The 19,110-nt window shown below is 36.6% G+C and overlaps 2 protein-coding genes across 3 annotated transcripts; one reads left to right on the plus strand and one right to left on the minus strand.

The window, feature by feature from the left end:
* Positions 1-1,798: 1,798 nt before the first annotated feature.
* On the minus strand, positions 1,799-2,539 carry LOC110464331 (E3 ubiquitin-protein ligase TRIM33-like). Its single transcript, XM_021519509.1, has one exon. The coding sequence runs from the start codon at positions 2,537-2,539 to the stop codon at positions 1,799-1,801; it is 741 nt and encodes a 246-aa protein (XP_021375184.1).
* Positions 2,540-5,848: 3,309 nt separating this feature from the next.
* Positions 5,849-14,782, plus strand: LOC110464362 (WD repeat-containing protein mio-B-like). 2 transcript variants are annotated; one of them, XM_021519548.1, is made up of 9 exons: positions 5,849-5,990; positions 6,943-7,112; positions 8,117-8,185; positions 8,655-8,727; positions 8,997-9,135; positions 11,514-11,555; positions 12,158-12,332; positions 12,606-12,714; positions 14,214-14,782. In XM_021519548.1, exons 1-9 carry the CDS (start codon positions 5,864-5,866, stop codon positions 14,417-14,419), a joined length of 1,110 nt encoding a protein of 369 aa, XP_021375223.1. In that variant the 5' UTR covers positions 5,849-5,863; the 3' UTR covers positions 14,420-14,782. The 2 variants fall into 2 exon arrangements, with proteins under 2 accessions (XP_021375223.1, XP_021375224.1); XM_021519549.1 differs by lacking the exon at positions 5,849-5,990 and adding an exon at positions 6,284-6,314.
* The last annotated feature ends 4,328 nt before the right edge of the window (positions 14,783-19,110 follow it).

The following is a 19,110-nucleotide window of genomic DNA, read 5'->3' on the forward strand; positions in this document are numbered from 1 at the left end:
GGATCATTTATGATTTTTGTAATGTTTATTATAATTTCTCGCAACAACGTTATCTCGGAGACGGGGAGATTACTCTTCTCGGAAACATTACTATGCATAGTAATATGAAGTTGTAATTGTGTGTGATAGTGTATTCATGGTATAATGGCAGTTGTTTTCAGTTGGTAGATTCATGTACAGAATAAACATTAATAATGTAAATATAATCCTGTGAATGTCACACAATCTGTAGTCTAGACATTTTACATATAATCCAGTGATTGTCACACAATCTGTAGTCTAGACATTTTACATATACTCCTGTGATTGTCACACAATCTGTAGTCTAGCCATTTTAGATATAATCCTGTGAATGTCACACGATCAGTAATCTAGACATTTTACCTAAAATCCTGTGAATGTCACACAATCTGTAGTCTAGACATTTTAGTTATAATCTTGTGAATGTCACACAATCTGTAGTCTAGACATTTTAGTTATAATCTTGTGAATGTTACACAATCTGTAGTCTAGACATTTTACTTATAATCCTGTGAATGTCTAACAATCTGTAGTCTAGACTTTTTACTTATAATCCTGTGAATGCCTCACAATCTATAGTCTAGACATTTTTTTCTTAAAATCCTTTGAATGTCTATCACACATCAGTAGTCTGGACATTTTACTTATAACCATGTGAATATCACAAAATTTGTAGTCTAGACATTTTACTTAAAATCCTGTGAATGTCACACAATCTATATTCTAGACATGTCACTTATAGTCCTGTAAATGTATCACAATCTGTAGTCTAAATATTTTACTTATAATCTTGTAAATGTCTCACAATCTGAAGTCGAGACAATTTACTAATAATCCTGTGAATGCCACACACCGTTAGGTGATTACTTTGTCTTTGATTTCCATGTCATTGTCATGGTAACTAGATATACTAGTTATTTGGTTACAGGTGTCACACGCTGCTGTACTGTAGTAATTTGACTTTGTAGCCCTCAAACAATACCCATAGGCCATCGTCCCTGTCTATACCTACAGCCCATGTTTCCTCTGTGTCTGTGTGTATGACCCTGAGGAACTCACCAACTCCACTGATGAGTAGGACCCTGCAGGTGTACCAGTCCCCTATGATCAGGTTCCCCACACTGTCATACACAACACCACGGGGGTTAAATGGTCCACCTTCTGTTTGTGGTGTTGGTTTATATGTACTGGGAATGTCACCTCTATATACAAACAGCTCCTTGAAATCAGTGTCCATCACAACAACATGTTTGTTTCCATCACCACCATCACTTTCACTACTGAATTCAGCGACTGCCATATTGTGTGTGACAGGACATTCTGCAATCCTGAGTGGTGTACACACTAATGGTTTCCCAGTCCCTTTAGTCATTGTAGTACACACCATTTTACCATCTGTGGTAAATTTTGAGATGTGTTTGGTCATCCCTACAATGACATGGTTACTGGCTGTAATACATATACTCCAGGGTTCCTTCATGGTACTGAATCTGTGTAGCAGTCGCCATGATACCAGCTCCGTGATGTTGTTGTCTCTGTCACAGACCCACAGTGTGTGTGTGGTTGGTGACAAACTGATGTCATTGATCCTGACATTGTGTTTGACCTCCTGTATTACTTTACCCGTACTGTCCAGGAGATTTAATGTGTTATAGTACTGGGGCCACACCTGACCATCAGGGGTGGGACATATTGAACTAATGCCGAATAGAGACTTCCACCTCTTCATCACCTTGGTCTGTGGCAGTAGTTTGTATGTTGTCACTGCCTTCTTCACTTATGCTCCTGACCGTTGTTGTGTAGAGGGTTGTCCCATATCATCAGATGTTGAGACTGACCGATCCTGGTCAGTTAAAGCTTGACCTTGACCTGAGGTTATAACTTTTCCCAAGGCTTTTTTCAAGCTATCTTGAGGACTTTCATTTGGAGTGAAGTTGGCAGTACCCAGGACAGGTTTTACAGGGAGACTGTATATAGGAGAATGGATCTCACAAAACGTATCATAAATCTGTAAGTGTGAACCACGCTGGAGAGCTGCTTTACATGCTTGTAGTTGTTGTTTGAGTTGCTTCTCGTACATCTCGAGGTCCTGCTTGTATTTCTTTATCAGCTTGGTATTATCCTCTTCCATTTTGTGGTAAAGAGAGAGTGTCTGTGCTGTTAGCATGTCCAGCTCTTGTTTTAATTTATCCGTTTGCATTTTTAACTTTTGTGACAGCTTCTGAAAAGTACTGGTGTTGTCTTTAAGCAGGTTATCGGTAGCGGTGATGTATTTTCCAATTTGTACAAGGTCATTTTTTTCTGTTCTGTCTATAAAGTTTTTAATGTCTGGTTCTTTCTGAGGAGTGATTTCACTTAGCTCACTAACTGGATGGGCTTTGTGTATAGAAGAAAAACATTTTGAACAAACAAGTTCCTGACATTTTTCACAATAAAATTCTAGTTGTCTCCCTTTGTGGTGTAAACATGTCGTTTGACCTTTGATACGGAGAGGCATTTGGCTTTTAGGAGTTGCCATTTTGATGAAAAGCAAGATTATTTGTTGAAGCCTTGAAGATGTTTGTTGTTCTTGTATTACTATATTGTTATCAGTAAACACTCACAAATAAGAGTTAGTCATGTAAAGAATTGGAAACTTGACTTATAACTGTCCCATCCAGTGGTATATGTTTGTTAAACTTATAGCAATGTAAAAACACTGTAGAATAACTACCTCACGGTCACTGATGTCACAGGGTTACTGTGATGATGAATCAAAGTTTTCCATTCCACACATCTCAATGTTCACTTACATTGTCCATATTTATCCAGCCCAGGAATTCACAATCACATGATGAACTTCCCTCTAGCTTTGCTGATAAATCTGTCACTTTCCTGCTGACATTGTAAAAGTTTGATCAAAACTTAAAGTCAAAAGTTCGGCTGAATTTGACGATGCTGCTGACTAGTTAGTAATATCAACAAATTTCTGCTCTGGATACCTGTCACTGCAGCAATGCGTAGATCTTCCTGTTTCGACCTGCAGTTGTACAAAGTTGAAATAACTTCCCTGTTGAGCAAGGTTACCGACAGGCATACAGTGATTATAAAGAAATCCATAGTAAAGTAGGTCAGTGGAGGTTGTGTTTAAAAACCTTAGCATTTACATACCTGGCGTGCATTGTCTAAAATGTATGTGTATTCAGTAATCTGATAGCTGTACCTAAGGTAGATATACCTGTGTTTTGGGTAATAAGACATACCTGTACTGTAGGTAGATATACCTGTGTATTGGGTAATAAGACATACCTGTACTGTGGATAGATATACCTGTGTTTTTGGTAATAAGACATACATGTACTGTGGGTAGATATACCTGTGTATTGGGTAATAAGAAATACCTGTGTATTGGGTAATAAGCCATACCTGTACAGAATGTAGATATACCTGTGTATTGGGTTATAAGACATACCTGTACTGTAGATAGATATACCTGTGTATTGGGTAATAAGATATACCTGTACTGAAGGTAGATATACCTGTGTATTGGGTAATAATACATACCTGTATTGTAGGGAGAGATACCTGTGTATTGGGTAATAAGACATACCTGTACTGTAGGTAGATATATCTGTGTATTGGGTAATAAGACATACCTGTACCATGGGTAGATATACCTGTGTATTGGGTGATAAGACATACCTGTACTGTGGGTAGATATACCTGTGTATTTGGTAATGAGACATACCTGTACTATGGGTAGATATACCTGTGTATTGGGTGATAAGACATACCTGTACTGTGGGTAGATATACCAGTGTATTTGGTAATGAGACATACCTGTACTATGGGTAGATATACCTGTATATTGGGTTATAATACATACCTGTACTATGGGTAGATATACCTGTGTATTGGGTAATAATACATACCTGTATTGTAGGGAGAGATACATGTGTATTGGGTAATAAGACATTCCTGTACTGTAGGTAGATATACCTGTGTATTTGGTAATAGGTTATTCCTGTACTGTGGGTAGATATACTTGTGTATTGGGTATTAAGACGTACCTGTACTGTGGGTAGATATACCTGTGTATTGTGTAATGAGACATACCTGTACTGTGGGTAGATATACCTGTGTATTGTGTAATAAGACATACCTGTACTGTGGGTAGATATACCTGTGTACAGGGTAATAAGACATGCCTGTACTGTGAGTATAGATATACCTGTGTATTGGGTAATAAGACACAATTTTTCCAAAAGTTATTGCCCTTTGTTTATTTCAAAATTTGATTTTTGTCCGGCAATCTCCTCCTACATTTTTCAACAGATCTCTTTGAAACTTGGTATACATTTGATAATAATCATGATATGAAGTTGTGTCTCCCTTAAAAGAATTTTGATTCAACGATTTTTGCAAACATTATTGCCCTTTATTCATTTCAGTATCTTATATTTTGTCCAGAGATTTCATCCTACATTTTTTATAGCATGTCAGCTTACCACTCTTAGAATGATGCAGATCTTATTTCAATGTAAGAAAGTATATAACACTATATGGCATTCGACAGGCGTATATTGTTCCACCCCACAGTACTCTTGTTCTCAATTTTACTGCATTGCAAGGTCACAGGAGATATGCATATCTAGTGACTTTGAATGACAGGTCAGGGATACAGCCCATTAGGCCTCTTGTTTCTCTTGCAGGTGCGATTGTATTTATTGAGACTTAAATTAGGTTTGACATCCTAATATATTTTTATTGCGACGTTAGATAAGTTTGTTATCCCCCGCTTTCACCGAAACGGGGGATATTAATTTGGGTTTGTCCGTCTGTCTGTCACACTTCGTTTCCGTGCAATTACTGCAACAATGGTTAACCGATTTTTTCAAACTTGGTTACAGGGTTAAATGTCTTAAGGGCTCAGCCGAGTTTGATTACCACTTTCAGCAGACTTTATTTGGCAGAGTTATGGCCCCTTGAATAACGAAAAACGTCATTATCTGCAGTTTCCGCTTAATAACTCTAGCAAATATTAACCAAATTCCTTCAAACTTGATATCAATGTTTGTGTTCCTCTGTCTGTCTTTCTCGGACACTCTTTGGTTTTCTTTTGATAATTGCTGTAGATATTGTGCAGATATTTCAACCAAATTCTGCATGCCAACCGATGTGATTTGTGCATATGTACAGATAATTAATGAGGTATAAGGCTAGTAGCTTTGTTGGTAATTAAAAGCCCAACAAAGTATGAGAACGAAAATGACCTTGACCTACTATCAAGGTCACAGGGGTCAAATATGTAAAACTTATCAAACAATATCATCTGAATATTCGAAATGCATAGAATCATAATATTTGGCTGGTAAATGTCACAGATAGAGCCTGACAAAGTTTGCTATTGAAAATTACCTCAACCTACTTTAAAGGTCACAGGGGTCAAATATAGCAAACACTGTACACAGCTTCTTTTGAAGAAGTGAAAGGCATGGAGTGGTGATATTTAACAAGTAGCTTCCTTGGATAGAGCCCAACAAAGTTTGCGAATGGAAATGACCTTTACCTACTTTATCATATTGCTTTATCTTAATCTAATTTGATATAGAGTATCCTTGGCCCAACATGGTTCAATGTTGTAGAAACCATGCCTCCAACCCTAATAGGGACAGGAGAATGGGACCCAATAAGGTAAGGGTATTACTGAGATATGTACAGAGCCAATATTTGGAAATATTTGTAGTACAGTAAAATATTTATTTAATATTTTGCTTTGACTGCTTAAATATCCAGGTGTACAATACAGGCCCTCTGTGCCTCTTGTTTTTAGCCCATTGTTATAGGCCTCACATAAGTAAGCATGTTTGTAATCTGTTTTTATAGGCTTGAGACACAGACAGAATACACTAAGGCCGCGGCTGTAGCTCTTTTTAACCTGAGAATGGGCAAGTCTATACAGATCCTGAGTAAGACTGCTACAAAACAAGGTAAGGATGTGATAACACGTTGCTACAAAACAAGGTAAGGATGTGATAACACGTCTCTATACAGATCCTGAGTAAGACTGCTACGAAACAAGGTAAGGATGTGATAACACGTCTCTATACAGATCCTAAGTAAGACTGCTACGAAACAAGGTAAGGATGTGATAACACGTCTCTATACAGATCCTGAGTAAGACTGCAACGAAACAAGGTAAGGATGCGATAACACGTCTCTATACAGATCCTAAGTAAGACTGCTACGAAACAAGGTAAGGATGTGATAAAACGTCTCTATACAGATCCTGAGTAAGACTGCTACAAAACAAGGTAAGGATGTGATAAAACGTCTCTATACAGATCCTGAGTAGGACTGCTACGAAACAAGGTAAGGAAGTGATAACACATCTCTATACAGATCCTGAGTAAGACTGCTACGAAACAAGGTAAGGATGTGATAAAACATCTCTATACAGATCCTGAGTAGGACTGCTACGAAACAAGGTAAGGATGTGATAACACGTCTCTATATAGAACAACTTCTGTGTTATAACAGAAAATTATCTTTATGTATACTTCATTTTACATGCAAGCAATGATGATATTCCAATGGCTATTAAGGTGTGTGCTCTGTCACCAGACTTGGGACTAGAAAAGCATTTGTAAACTTTGCCATAAAATGGTAGAACACTATTATCTACATATATAGGTAAGCTTTATCTTATAAAAGGTAGTGTGTAATTAATATCTGCATGTAAACTTTGTCTGATTCTGGCTGCGTGTAAATATATGTATATAATGTATTTAGAGGAGAACTTCTTGCAAACAGATCGATTTTGACATTAATGAAGTGTAGAATTTTAAGTGTTTTTATTTCGTTTGCTTAAGGATGTATTATGTCTCTTTAGTTTGGTAACAATTAAAATATACCATGTGCAAAATTGATCTTATGTAACAGGTTATGAAAACCTGAGTGCAGTTGCCATGGCGATAGCCGGGTACCAAGAGGAGCAGCAGACAATGTGGCGCCGTACATGTGGGTCCCTGATCCAAACGGTCCACGACCCCTACCTCCGTGCAATGTTCTGTTTCCTCTCGAGTGATAAGGAGAACTATGATGAAATTCTGGTACAACTTTTGCTATATATATATTTTTATTTTATTACCGGAGGGCAGGATAATATACACTAGAATTGGTGTTGCTGAGTTAGATGTTGTGGCAACTATTTCAAAGCGTTCACTACTTTTTTGAACATTTATTTTGATGTATTTGAATAAACCTGCAAATTAATCACAGGCATAGGCTGCCAATATCTGTGTTTGAACTCCATCATTAAAGACAAGATTTTAAGAAGTCTACAGCTGTTTAGAGATTATAAATATTGATGGGTGTATTTTATATTGCTTATGGTATTCTTGTTTAGGGGTGCTATAAAAATAAAGAAGGGATTTACTGAAATATATATGAATCTCTCGAGACATTGTCATAGGAAAAGGGTGCTCAATTTAAATAAAAGCTGTTGTTGGAATGCTTTCGGACTGAATCATAATTATATGAATCACAAATTTAGGACTTCTGTCATACAGATGTACTGACCATAAATTATGAAATTTGAACGGATTCCTATCAGTACTTATAGCCTGTGTTTGGTTATTAGCATACATTTTGATGTATCTGTTAGAATGTGAAGTAATTTTCAAAGTTAAAACACCTAGCAGATACATGAAAATAAGCTTTTGACAAATATTGCGTTACAGCGATTTATTTAATTTCTGTATTGCGATACGATACATCCTGACTTCGTACAGTTAACACAGGAGTGATTTTTCTTCACCTTCTAACCGATATTGGGACCTAAGAGCAGTTCCTTAACTCCATGTCAAGACGGCGTGGTACATTGTACATGTATTTCTCTATATCTGGCAGATTTAGAGATATATCGTATGTGGTGTGCAATGTACCACAACATATATTGTGACAGGCCTTCTCAATTTTGTCATCAGTCTGTGTTTCAAGTGTTAATAAATAGGTCTAGGGCTGCAAATATATAGCCAATACCATACAGAGATATCTGATTATGAAAGTAGTTATAATGACACTGGCTGACCGCCCCTTTGGTTGTTTGTTGCAGGGTGACCACAACTGTATGCCGGTGGCTGACAGAATAGCTTTTGCCTGTATATACCTCTCTGACCAAAAGGTAAGTTTTCTTCAAATATTGACTGGATTGTTCTGTCAAAAAGGGCTTTGTAAATCCTGGTCAACCATAAATTTCAAACTTTAATATCTGAAAGCAAGTACTCTCAGTGGTATTTGTACTTCAGCTAGTAATGAAGGTACCATGTATAGAGGTTTTTTTACAGATGTTCATCATGGTCTTAAAACTGCTAGCATTCCTTGGGGGTGAAATTGGTGTAAAGGATCATGGGTAAAAAACAAATTTTGCCATTTCACACTGCCAGTAAAACACACAAAATAAAAAACTTCAACAAGGCTAACATACATATTGCTGTGCTTTCATTGTTAACTGAAATCTTAAAACATGTTGTTTGAAGTACAATCACTTAAAAACAGGTACCGTGGGTATTCCAGATTCATTGCTTGTAATACATGTGTACCTGTAATAAGGTGGAGACTGTTACTGTTAACATTGTTGTTTGTTTCTACAGTTAAAGGAGTACGTGGACAACTTGAGCAGTATGATGAAGGACGAGGGATGTTTGGACGGCTTACTTCTCACTGGTATGTAATTAATTAACATGCTATCTCCTATAAACACATGGAATATTACAATTAATTTATATTCTTATACTGGGTAAGATTTGTATTTGGGCTGGATAAAATTCACCTTCGATTTGTGTGGGTAAATTTGACTTTTTTGTGCTGGGTAAAAGTAGCGAATAGATGAGATTGAAGTAGATACAATCCTGTTTGTCCTCTGAACCTACTTGAGGACTTATATGGAGGTACTTTGTAGTTGTAATTCTATATATCATCTCTCCCTACCCCAGGGCTGACATTGGATGGCGTGGAACTACTACAGAATTATGTGGATAGGACCGGCGATATCCAGACTGCCGCCCTCGCTGCCGTCTTCACATTTCCTTGTGAGATGTCACACAACGAAAAGGTCATCACCTGGATAGAAAGGTCAGATATGTATACTACTCCCCGTGGATAGAAAGGTCTAATATGTATACTACTCCCTGTGGATAGAAAGGTCAGATATGTATACTACTCCCTGTGGATAGAAAGGTCAGATATGTGTACTTCTCCCCGTGGATAGAAAGGTCAGATATGTATACTACTCCCCGTGGATAGAAAGGTCTAATATGTATACTACTCCCCGTGGATAGAAAGGTCTAATATGTATACTACTCCCTGTGGATAGAAAGGTCAGATATGTATACTACTCCCTGTGGATAGAAAGGTCAGATATGTGTACTTCTCCCCGTGGATAGAAAGGTCAGATATGTATACTACTCCCCGTGGATAGAAAGGTCTAATATGTATACTACTCCCCGTGGATAGAAAGGTCTAATATGTATACTACTCCCTGTGGATAGAAAGGTCAGATATGTATACTACTCCCTGTGGATAGAAAGGTTAGATATGTATACTTCTCCCTGTGGATAGAAATGTAAGATATGTATACTGCTCTCTGTGGATAGAAAGGTCAAATATGTATACTTCTCCCTGTGGATAGAAAGGTCAGATATGTATACTACTCCCTGTGGATAGAAAGGTCAGATATGTATACTGCTTTCTGTTGATAGAAAGGTCAGATATGTATACTACTCCCTGGGTGTGGATAGAAAGGTCAGATATGTGTACTGCTCCCCGTGGATAGAAAGGTCTAATATGTATACTACTCCCTGTGGATAGAAAGGTAAGATATGTATACTGCTCTCTGTGGATAGAAAGGTCAGATATGTATACAACTCCCTGTGGATAGAAAGGTCAGATATGTATACTGCTCCCTGTGGATAGAAAGGTAAGATATGTATACTACTCCCTGTGGGTAGAAAGGTCAGATATGTATACTACTTCCTGTGGATAGAAAGGTCAGATATGTGCACTGCTCTCTGTGGATAGAAAGGTCAGATATGTATGCTACTCCCTGTGGATAGAAAGGTAAGATATGTATACTACTCCCTGTGGGTAGAAAGGTCAGATATGTATACTACTTCCTGTGGATAGAAAGGTCAGATATGTGTACTGCTCTCTGTGGATAGAAAGGTCAGATATGTATGCTACTCCCTGTGGATAGAAAGGTAAGATATGTATACTACTCCCTGTGGGTAGAAAGGTCAGATATGTATACTACTTCCTGTGGATAGAAAGGTCAGATATGTATACTACTCCCTGTGGATAGAAAGGTCAGATATGTGTACTGCTCTCTGTGGATAGAAAGGTCAGATATGTATACTGCTCCCTGTGGATGGAAAGGTCAGATATGTATACTACTTCCTGTGGATAGAAAGGTCAGATATGTGTACTGCTCCCTGTGGATAGAAAGGTCAGATATGTATACAACTCCCAAGGTCAGATATGTATACTTCTCCCTGTGGATAGAAAGGTAAGATATGTATACTACTCCCTGTGGATAGAAAGGTCAGATATGTATATTACTCCCTGTGGATGGAAAGGTCAGATATTAAAGTATCAAGGCCTTTGGAATTCCCCATTAATTCCCCATTAGAATTAGAACTTGTTCATGTATGCATTTTTAGGTCACCTGAGACAAAGTCTCAAGTGACCTATTGCGATCGCCTTTTGACCGGCGGCGTCGTCTTTGTGCGTCCGTAAACAATTTACATTTTCGACTTCTTCTCCAAAATCCCTGAACCAATTTCAATGAAATTTTGCAGAAACCTTCCATGGCCAAAGGTCAACTAAAATTGTGAATTATATGGTCCCCAGCCCCCAGGGGCCTGAGGGGCGGGGCCAAAAAGGGTAAAATTGACTAAAATTTCAAAAATCTTCTTCTCAAGATCCAGATATGGTAGAATCAAATTGTGAATTTCTTGACCCTGGGGTCTCACGTTTCCCCCTGGGGAGGGGGTAAACTTTACTATAGTTTATATAGGGAAATCACATTTTGGACCAACATTTGTTTAATTGCCATTGGAAGTAATTCAATTTGGGTAAGCATTATCAGTATTGGATAGCAGTTTGATGGTATGCACATATCAGCCCTGACTGACCCCCAGGGGCTGATGGGTGGGGCAAAAAAGGATTGAAATGACTGAAATTTCAAAATCTCTTGTATAATTTAGCAGTAGGCAGTTCCTCTAATAATAAGGTCAAATAATAAGTGCTAAGTTAAAGATATCCTGATAAAACTTGCAGTACATCTGCATCACCCACAGATGTACAGTGCACTTTTTAAACTGTTAAAGGAGAGACATAACTTTTTATTCACAAAAACACATCTTTAATGTCATGCATATATAACTATAATTTTGTTTTCTCAGAAATGCTTAAAATACTATTTCTTAATGTGTTCAATGGTTTGTGTATTGCAGCTATAGGGAACTTCTAGACCGGTGGAAACTCTGGCACCAAAGGTAAATAACATTGTTAAACTTATGGAGTCATCAATGTTAGTAATACCTGAAATCTACGAAGAAGATATTTAAAACCATGTTTACGAAATAGTAATAGCTGGGTCTACAACTAAAAAGAAACTTTATTCATTTACAACAATTCTAAAACAAATTACATAACTTATATTAATCACTCTTGTTGGACGGATGTTAGCTTGTAGGGGTGGGTCTTCATGTGGGAGGAAACTGGAGTATCAGGAGAAAACCCATGGTAATTGACCCCATACCTTTTCACATCTAATCGGGGAACCAAACCCTGGACGTTTTGGTGAAAAGTGAGTGTGTTATACACTGTGCCACCCAACCGACCTAACTATAAGTCGGCATTGTTCTTAGTTACTGGAAAGGGAAAGAACTAAGCTATTAGTCTTTTTCATAACACCAGTCTGATAGCATTTAAATTCTGTAATACCATGCTTTAGATATCTCCTCTAATCAAGGTTTTACATGGGAACCACTAGTACTACATGGGCAAAACAATTGTTTCTTTGGAAGTGTATACCCGAATGTTTAGATTTGTTTCGATAATGTATTTGACCGTTGTGCTTTTTTCTACGCTACAGAGCAGAATTTGACATCATACGTCACTCCAGTGATAGTCACAGCTCAATGCGACACAATCGGCCCCAGGCGTATGTTAGCTGTAACTTCTGTGGGAAGTCCATAGCCTGTAACACGCAGGCTCCTTTCCGTCTCATGTCACGCTCCATGATGTCCATGTCTGCCAACAAACCAAAGGTATATAACACACCTGTATTGTCTACTGTACAGACGGTTTCAAGATTTAAGCTATTTTTAAGTAGTTATGTGTATGTCTCAGAAGTCAAAATACCTATACCTGATACAAGTAACAAGTAACTGTCTTTTTAACAGATTTGTATGCATAACAATTTCCATTTTTTGAATATTNTAAAAAAAAATAAAAACTGGTTTGTCATCTGAATACAAGCTGTACACATTTTTGAAAAGGATATATTTTTCATATTTTTGCACATCATTTTTCACTCTCAGATAAGCTGTTGTCCAGGCTGTAGGAAGCCTCTCCCAAGGTGTGCAGTGTGTTTGACTAACTTAGGGACTCCCTCAGGATCCACACTGTGTCAACAGATAGAACATAAAGGTCAGTCACAGCTACAACATAAAAGTCGGTCTCACTACAACATAAAGGTCAGTCTCAGCTACAACATAAAGGTCAGTCTCGGCTACAACATAAAGGTCAGTCTCACCTACAACATCAAGGTCAGTCTCGACTACAACATAAATGTCAGTCTCAGCTACAATATAAAGGTCGATCTCACTACAACATAAAGGTCAGTCTCAGCTACAACATAAAGGTCAGTCTCGACTACAACATAAAGGTCAGTTTCGGCTACAACATTAAGGTCAGTCTCGGCTGCAACATTAAGGTCAGTCTCGACTACAGCATAAACGTCAGTCTCAGCTACAACATAAAGGTCAGTCTCAGCTACAACATAAAGGTCAGTCTCGACTACAACATAAAGGTCAGTCTCGGCTACAACATAAAGGTCAGTCTCGGCTACAACATAAAGGTCAGTCTCGACTACAGCATAAAGGTCAGTCTCGACTACAACATAAAAGTCAGTCTCACCTACAACATAAAGGTCAGTCTCAACTACAACATAAAGGTCAGTCTCGACTACAACATAAAGGTCAGTCTCGACTACAGCATAAAGGTCAGTCTCGATTACAGCATAAAGGTCAGTCTCAGCTACAACATTACAGTCAGCCTGAGCATAAATTTCTGTCTTTCTGTCTGCAACTTAAAGTTCAGTCTGACATCATAGAGGTCGGTCTCATAGAACTTGAATTTCATGTTCTCAAAATATGACATAGCAAGTAAAAAAAAATGGAGAAAAGCAACTCCTGAATCAAGTATAACTGTAAAGATACTGGTCCTGATTAGTGTTGGTCTGCGAGGCAGGATGTCCTCAGAGCACAGCTATTTGGTGACAGCTACATGGTGATGACAGAGTAGCATGCTAGGCCGGCCGTGGTCAGACCACAGCTATTTGGTGATTATATCAGTCCAAAACCAGTCCACACCAGTATCAATGTAGTTATGGAAACCTGGATTCACAAGTTGCTTCTTTCTTTTATCTACTTGCTTTGCTTTACTTAACCCTTTCACCACTGTAGACCATAATGGACTCGTCCATATCAATGCATGGACGAGTTTACTAAAGTTACATAGGGGTGAAAGGGTTAAATATGGCTAGACAATAAGAGTAGCCCAATAGTCTGAGACTAGTGAAATCTCCAGCTAAAAATCACTAGCCCTATAAACAAGTCAACTTGATATCGCTCATCTTGTTGAATAATATTGGGTTAGTGGAATTTGTACAAGGACTAGTAAAAATTGGAAACTACTACCCCAATTGACTAATGGTATTTAAAATTAGTTTCTAGCCCTGCTTTAAGAGGGTTTCTGTATATCATCAGGTATCCTCCTAAAACTTAGAAGATGCAGACTTTTTCTACACTTATTAGATGTTGGTTCTTCACTCCTGAAATATGGAAAATAACACATAGTACAATTTTGCATTTCTCATTACAACTTGTGTAATTTAACAGTTTTAAGTTGTTAAACATTTGTTTCAGACTTGGAGAACAAGTTGACCCCATTAGACGACTGGTTTACCTGGTGTCAAACTTGTCGCCATGGCGGCCATGCCTCACACATCACTTCTTGGTTCAAGGATCACCCACAATGCCCTGTAACAGGATGTGACTGTAAATGTGCAACTTTAGATCCTATTGGACGACTGAAAGCTACTTCACCACTAGTGCCTGCTGGGAAGGCTTGACCTTACATTGCTCTAAGAATTGATATCCAGAGTATTCGACAAGATGTGCAATACAAAGTTCCGTAAACTGTTCAATATGTCTGTTGATATCCTATATGTCTCTCTTCCGATTTAGGTCAGACGGCTATATATGGGTGTCATGGCCCAATATGGAAATTGTAGTGAACATGGCGGCATCTTTAGTAATACTTTATTTGGCCATGCAGCCATATATAGAAAGGATAATTGAGATTACATCACACGTGATCTGTCATGGCAGTCATTTCTAAAAAAAATCCAAGACGGACTTGACTAATTTTGTGAAAGAGTTTTTTTATTGGTAAGGATTAGTTTTACAACAATTATGCAATTTTAAACCTGTGTCATTTCATTTTAGTAATTTCCATGTGCGAAGTGTCAATATTTCCTTTACCAATTGATTATTTGAAAATACATGTACCCTGAAATGATTGTTCAATAGTTTTAGTTCCGTTATCAATAAGTTATGTACAACCAGCTGCGTTCTAATGAGTTCTGCAACGCGTATAACTTTGGGAGAGCTGAAACACATTTTTTTTCTTGCTGTTTTTTTTCCGCCTAATTAAGTGATTAAACAAAGCATACATACATGAGAATGTAAATCTGAATTGTCACATCAATCTTATTCAAACATTTTAAAGGGAAATAACTCTAAACACAAATCGACATGGTAGCATATGTATTTTAATTGTAAATTGACCAAAGAAATTTGCTGTTATGTATTATTTCTGACCATAGTCCTAGCAGATTACTTACTGGACCTGCTGACCATTTATCAACGTTTAGTTGACATCCTCAGTTGTTGTACCTTTATAACAGTTATACCTAATAACAGCTGTTATATACCTTTATAACAGCTGTTATACATTTATAACAGTTGTTTTACCTTATAACAGTTGTTGTACCTTTATAACAGTTGTTATTATATCTTTACAACAGCTGTTGTACCTTTATAACAGTTGTTATACCTTTATAACAGTTGTTATACCTTTATAACAGCTGTTATACCTTTATAACAGTTGTTATACCTTTATTACAGCTGTTATACCTTTATAACAGCTGTTGTACCTTTATTACAGTACAGTTGTTATACCTTTATAACAGTTGTTTTACCTTTATAACAGCTGTTATACCTTTATAACAGCTGTTATACCTTTATTACAGTTGTTATACCTTTATAACAGCTGTTGTACCTTTGTTACAGTTGTTATACCTTTATAACAGCTGTTATACCTTTATAACAGTTGTTATACCTTTATAACAGCTGTTATACCTTTATAACAGCTGTTATACCTTTATTACAGCTGTTATACCTTTATAACAGCTGTTATACCTTTATTACAGTTGTTATACCTTTATAACAGCTGTTGTACCTTTGTTACAGTTGTTATACCTTTATAACAGCTGTTATACCTTTATAACAGTTGTTATACCTTTATAACAGCTGTTATACCTTTATAACAGCTGTTATACCTTTATTACAGCTGTTATACCTTTATAACAGCTGTTATACCTTTATTACAGTTGTTATACCTTTATAACAGCTGTTGTACCTTTGTTACAGTTGTTATACCTTTATAACAGCTGTTATACCTTTATAACAGTTGTTATACCTTTATAACAGCTGTTATACCTTTATAACAGCTGTTATACCTTTATTACAGCTGATATACCTTTAGAACAGCTGTTATACATTTATAACAGTTGTTTTACCTTTATAACAGCTGTTATACCTTTATTACAGCTGATATACCTTTAGAACAGCTGTTATACCTTTATAACAGCTGTTTTACCTTTATAACAGCTGGTATACCTTTATAACAGTTGGTATACCTTTATAACAGTAGGTATACCTTTATAACAGTTGTTATACCTTTATAACAGTTGTTATACCTTTATAACAGTTGTTTTACCTCTATAACAGTTGTTATACATTTATAACAGTTGTTGTACCCTTATAACAGTTATACATTTATAATAGCTGCTATACCTTTATAACAGTTGTTATATCTTTATAACAGTTGTTATACCTTTATAAAATGCTCATTCCTATGGAAAATAATGCAACATTTCAACATGTTTTTGTTTTCAAATAATGGCATCATCAAATAGTTGAAGTTTCCTTTTCGGGCCTCATATTGAGTTTGCCAAATGTGACGTAATAAATGTTGTTACCTCGACCTCTTAGGTGCAGTCAGTAATGACTTACCGGTATGTAAAAAATATTCAGGATTTGTAAGAGCACCAACATGATATTTATGTAGCTAATAGATTTTAAAAGGTATTGCAGAGTATTTACGACAGGTTTTGTTTCGTGGGACCCTTCACCAAATACTTTTTGGTTTAACAATACATATTTTACCCTCAACCTTCATCAATAATATCACATAATAACCACTTGTAAAAATATGTATCTTTATGCGTAATGATCAAATCATTTTTTGATTTTTTTCTTCTTATCTATACTGATTATAAATGACATTTGGGTTGTTGTTGATGGCACACAGTGGGTACCTCAACAGGGACATGCAACATGAATCACCTTCCCTGTTATATAACAGATAAGATTTTATCTGTAAAATTCAAATACGTTATACAATGCTACAATCCTGTTCTCCCTATCTTTGTCAAACAAATAAGGGTGAATGAAGTTTTAATGTCCTGTATTAACAGCACAAAAATTGGTAAACCAAAATCAGAGACAGATGAGTTATGGTGTACATAACACACAGCCAGCTATTTGTCTGTGGCTGGAGTTTGTGTATGCCATCTTGGCCCTAATTTAGAGTTTAATATTCCATGTTTAAAAATTCCCAACCAAATATAGTACAAAAAATAAAGGTAATGCTAATCTCACCCACCACACCCACCACACCAAAGTGTGTAATGTTATATCATATTCCATACAGTAACTTTGTACCCTTTTATAACATCATTGTAAGTTTAACGATAGTTTTGAACAACCGGGCCCAGATCATCCGATTAATAAGTCTGTCATCACAAGCAGCTTTTCATATGATTTAAGTCGTAAACTCACCTCATTCAAGAAATATTTTTTACAGCTATGCAAAAGTTACACTTTAAACCCGTGTCATTTCATTTTCTTAATTTCCATGTGCGAAGTGTTAATATTTCCTTTAACAATGGATTATTTGAAAATACATGGACTTTTAAATGATTGGTCAAAGTTTTTAGTTTTGTTATCACAAAGTTATGTACAACCATCGTTCTAATGAGTCCTGCAACTCGTATTACTGTAGCAGTTAGGACAGGACACTTGTGTAGACCAGGTAGCTCAATGGGTTAGAGCGGAAATATTACCATGTGAAGTGACTCTCGTTGATTCCTTTTGTTTATTTCATCTTCATTATTTCTCATAGAAGTCCCACAAGGTATGGTTTTCTTTAATTTTCAGAAATGATTTATCAAAGCTATAGTCATGTCGAAAAACACAATCTCCATTACATATGGTAAAACCCCGTTGTAATGCCACCCGTTAAACCTCCAAACCTGCATACCGCCATTAATTTACTCAGAACCGATTTCCCCAACGTTAATGCACCCAGTTGTAACGCCAAACTTGCATTCCGCCATCATATTTCCAACACAAATGGTTAAAATCACACTAATTTGACCTCGTTAAATACCACCAATTTGAGTCAAGTACAGGTATATCCTGATGAAAGGAATGTTACGTACGTGTGTACATTGTATTGTTACACGTGACTGTCGACTGACCAGGTAATCAGCTGTATGTTTTGCATGCTCAATAATTTACATTAAATTACATTTTTGGAAAAACAACGTATTCTGAAGTAAATTATTATTTTTTTAAAGCTTAAGTTCAGTTGATGTGTGAACACTTGGGTTTAAAACTGTACACCTGATATACCGCCAAACTTGATATACTGCCAAAATCACAGAGGACAGAAGGTGTCGGTATAACAAGGTATAACGAGGTTTTACTGTAGTTCGATTTTATGGGGTACTACGGTATACATGAAAGTCCACATAGCAAATGTAAAGTTATTTCATAATTCTCCACATGCATGTATCATGTTTACAGAATCATTTAAAGTAAAACCGTCTGATATTGACCACTCCCAAGGCAGGTTAAATTTGTTAAATATTGACTGATAAGTGTGAGATGGAAAGGAAGTTTCATATTACAAAAGCTTTTGTTTAAGTTATTTTAGCGACTTACAGGTCTGTATGTATGCACAATGATATTTAATCACAATCATAATTGAAGTGCTTTATGTCCGAGGATTTTTAAGCAAATTCAAATCTACCTATTGCTATAAGTGTAATTGTGGGTAAAATGTGTCCAAATGCTAGGTGTGTGTGTGGGTGTAACAGCTGTGATATTGATTAATTATTTGTTGCTGTGTGATCAAGGCCAAATGTATTTGCTGTGTAATTTATGTGAATGTATAAACAGTGAATAATCTTTTGTGGTTGTTTTATTTTCTTGATACAATACATATACACCTATACCTTTCACATAAATACTCGCAGACAAAAATAAGGGTAAAAATAAATCAAATGTTTGTGAACTTCCAGCCAATATTTGCACAAGTTTTTAATAGATTTTTTAACAAATTACAAACATGGATGTATCATGACGATGTATAACATATATAACTCTTGGACCTGTACCCCACATGTCAGGA

Source organism: Mizuhopecten yessoensis, unplaced genomic scaffold (assembly GCF_002113885.1).
Source record: "Mizuhopecten yessoensis strain PY_sf001 unplaced genomic scaffold, ASM211388v2 scaffold10985, whole genome shotgun sequence".
NCBI classification, from domain to species: domain Eukaryota; kingdom Metazoa; phylum Mollusca; class Bivalvia; order Pectinida; family Pectinidae; genus Mizuhopecten; species Mizuhopecten yessoensis.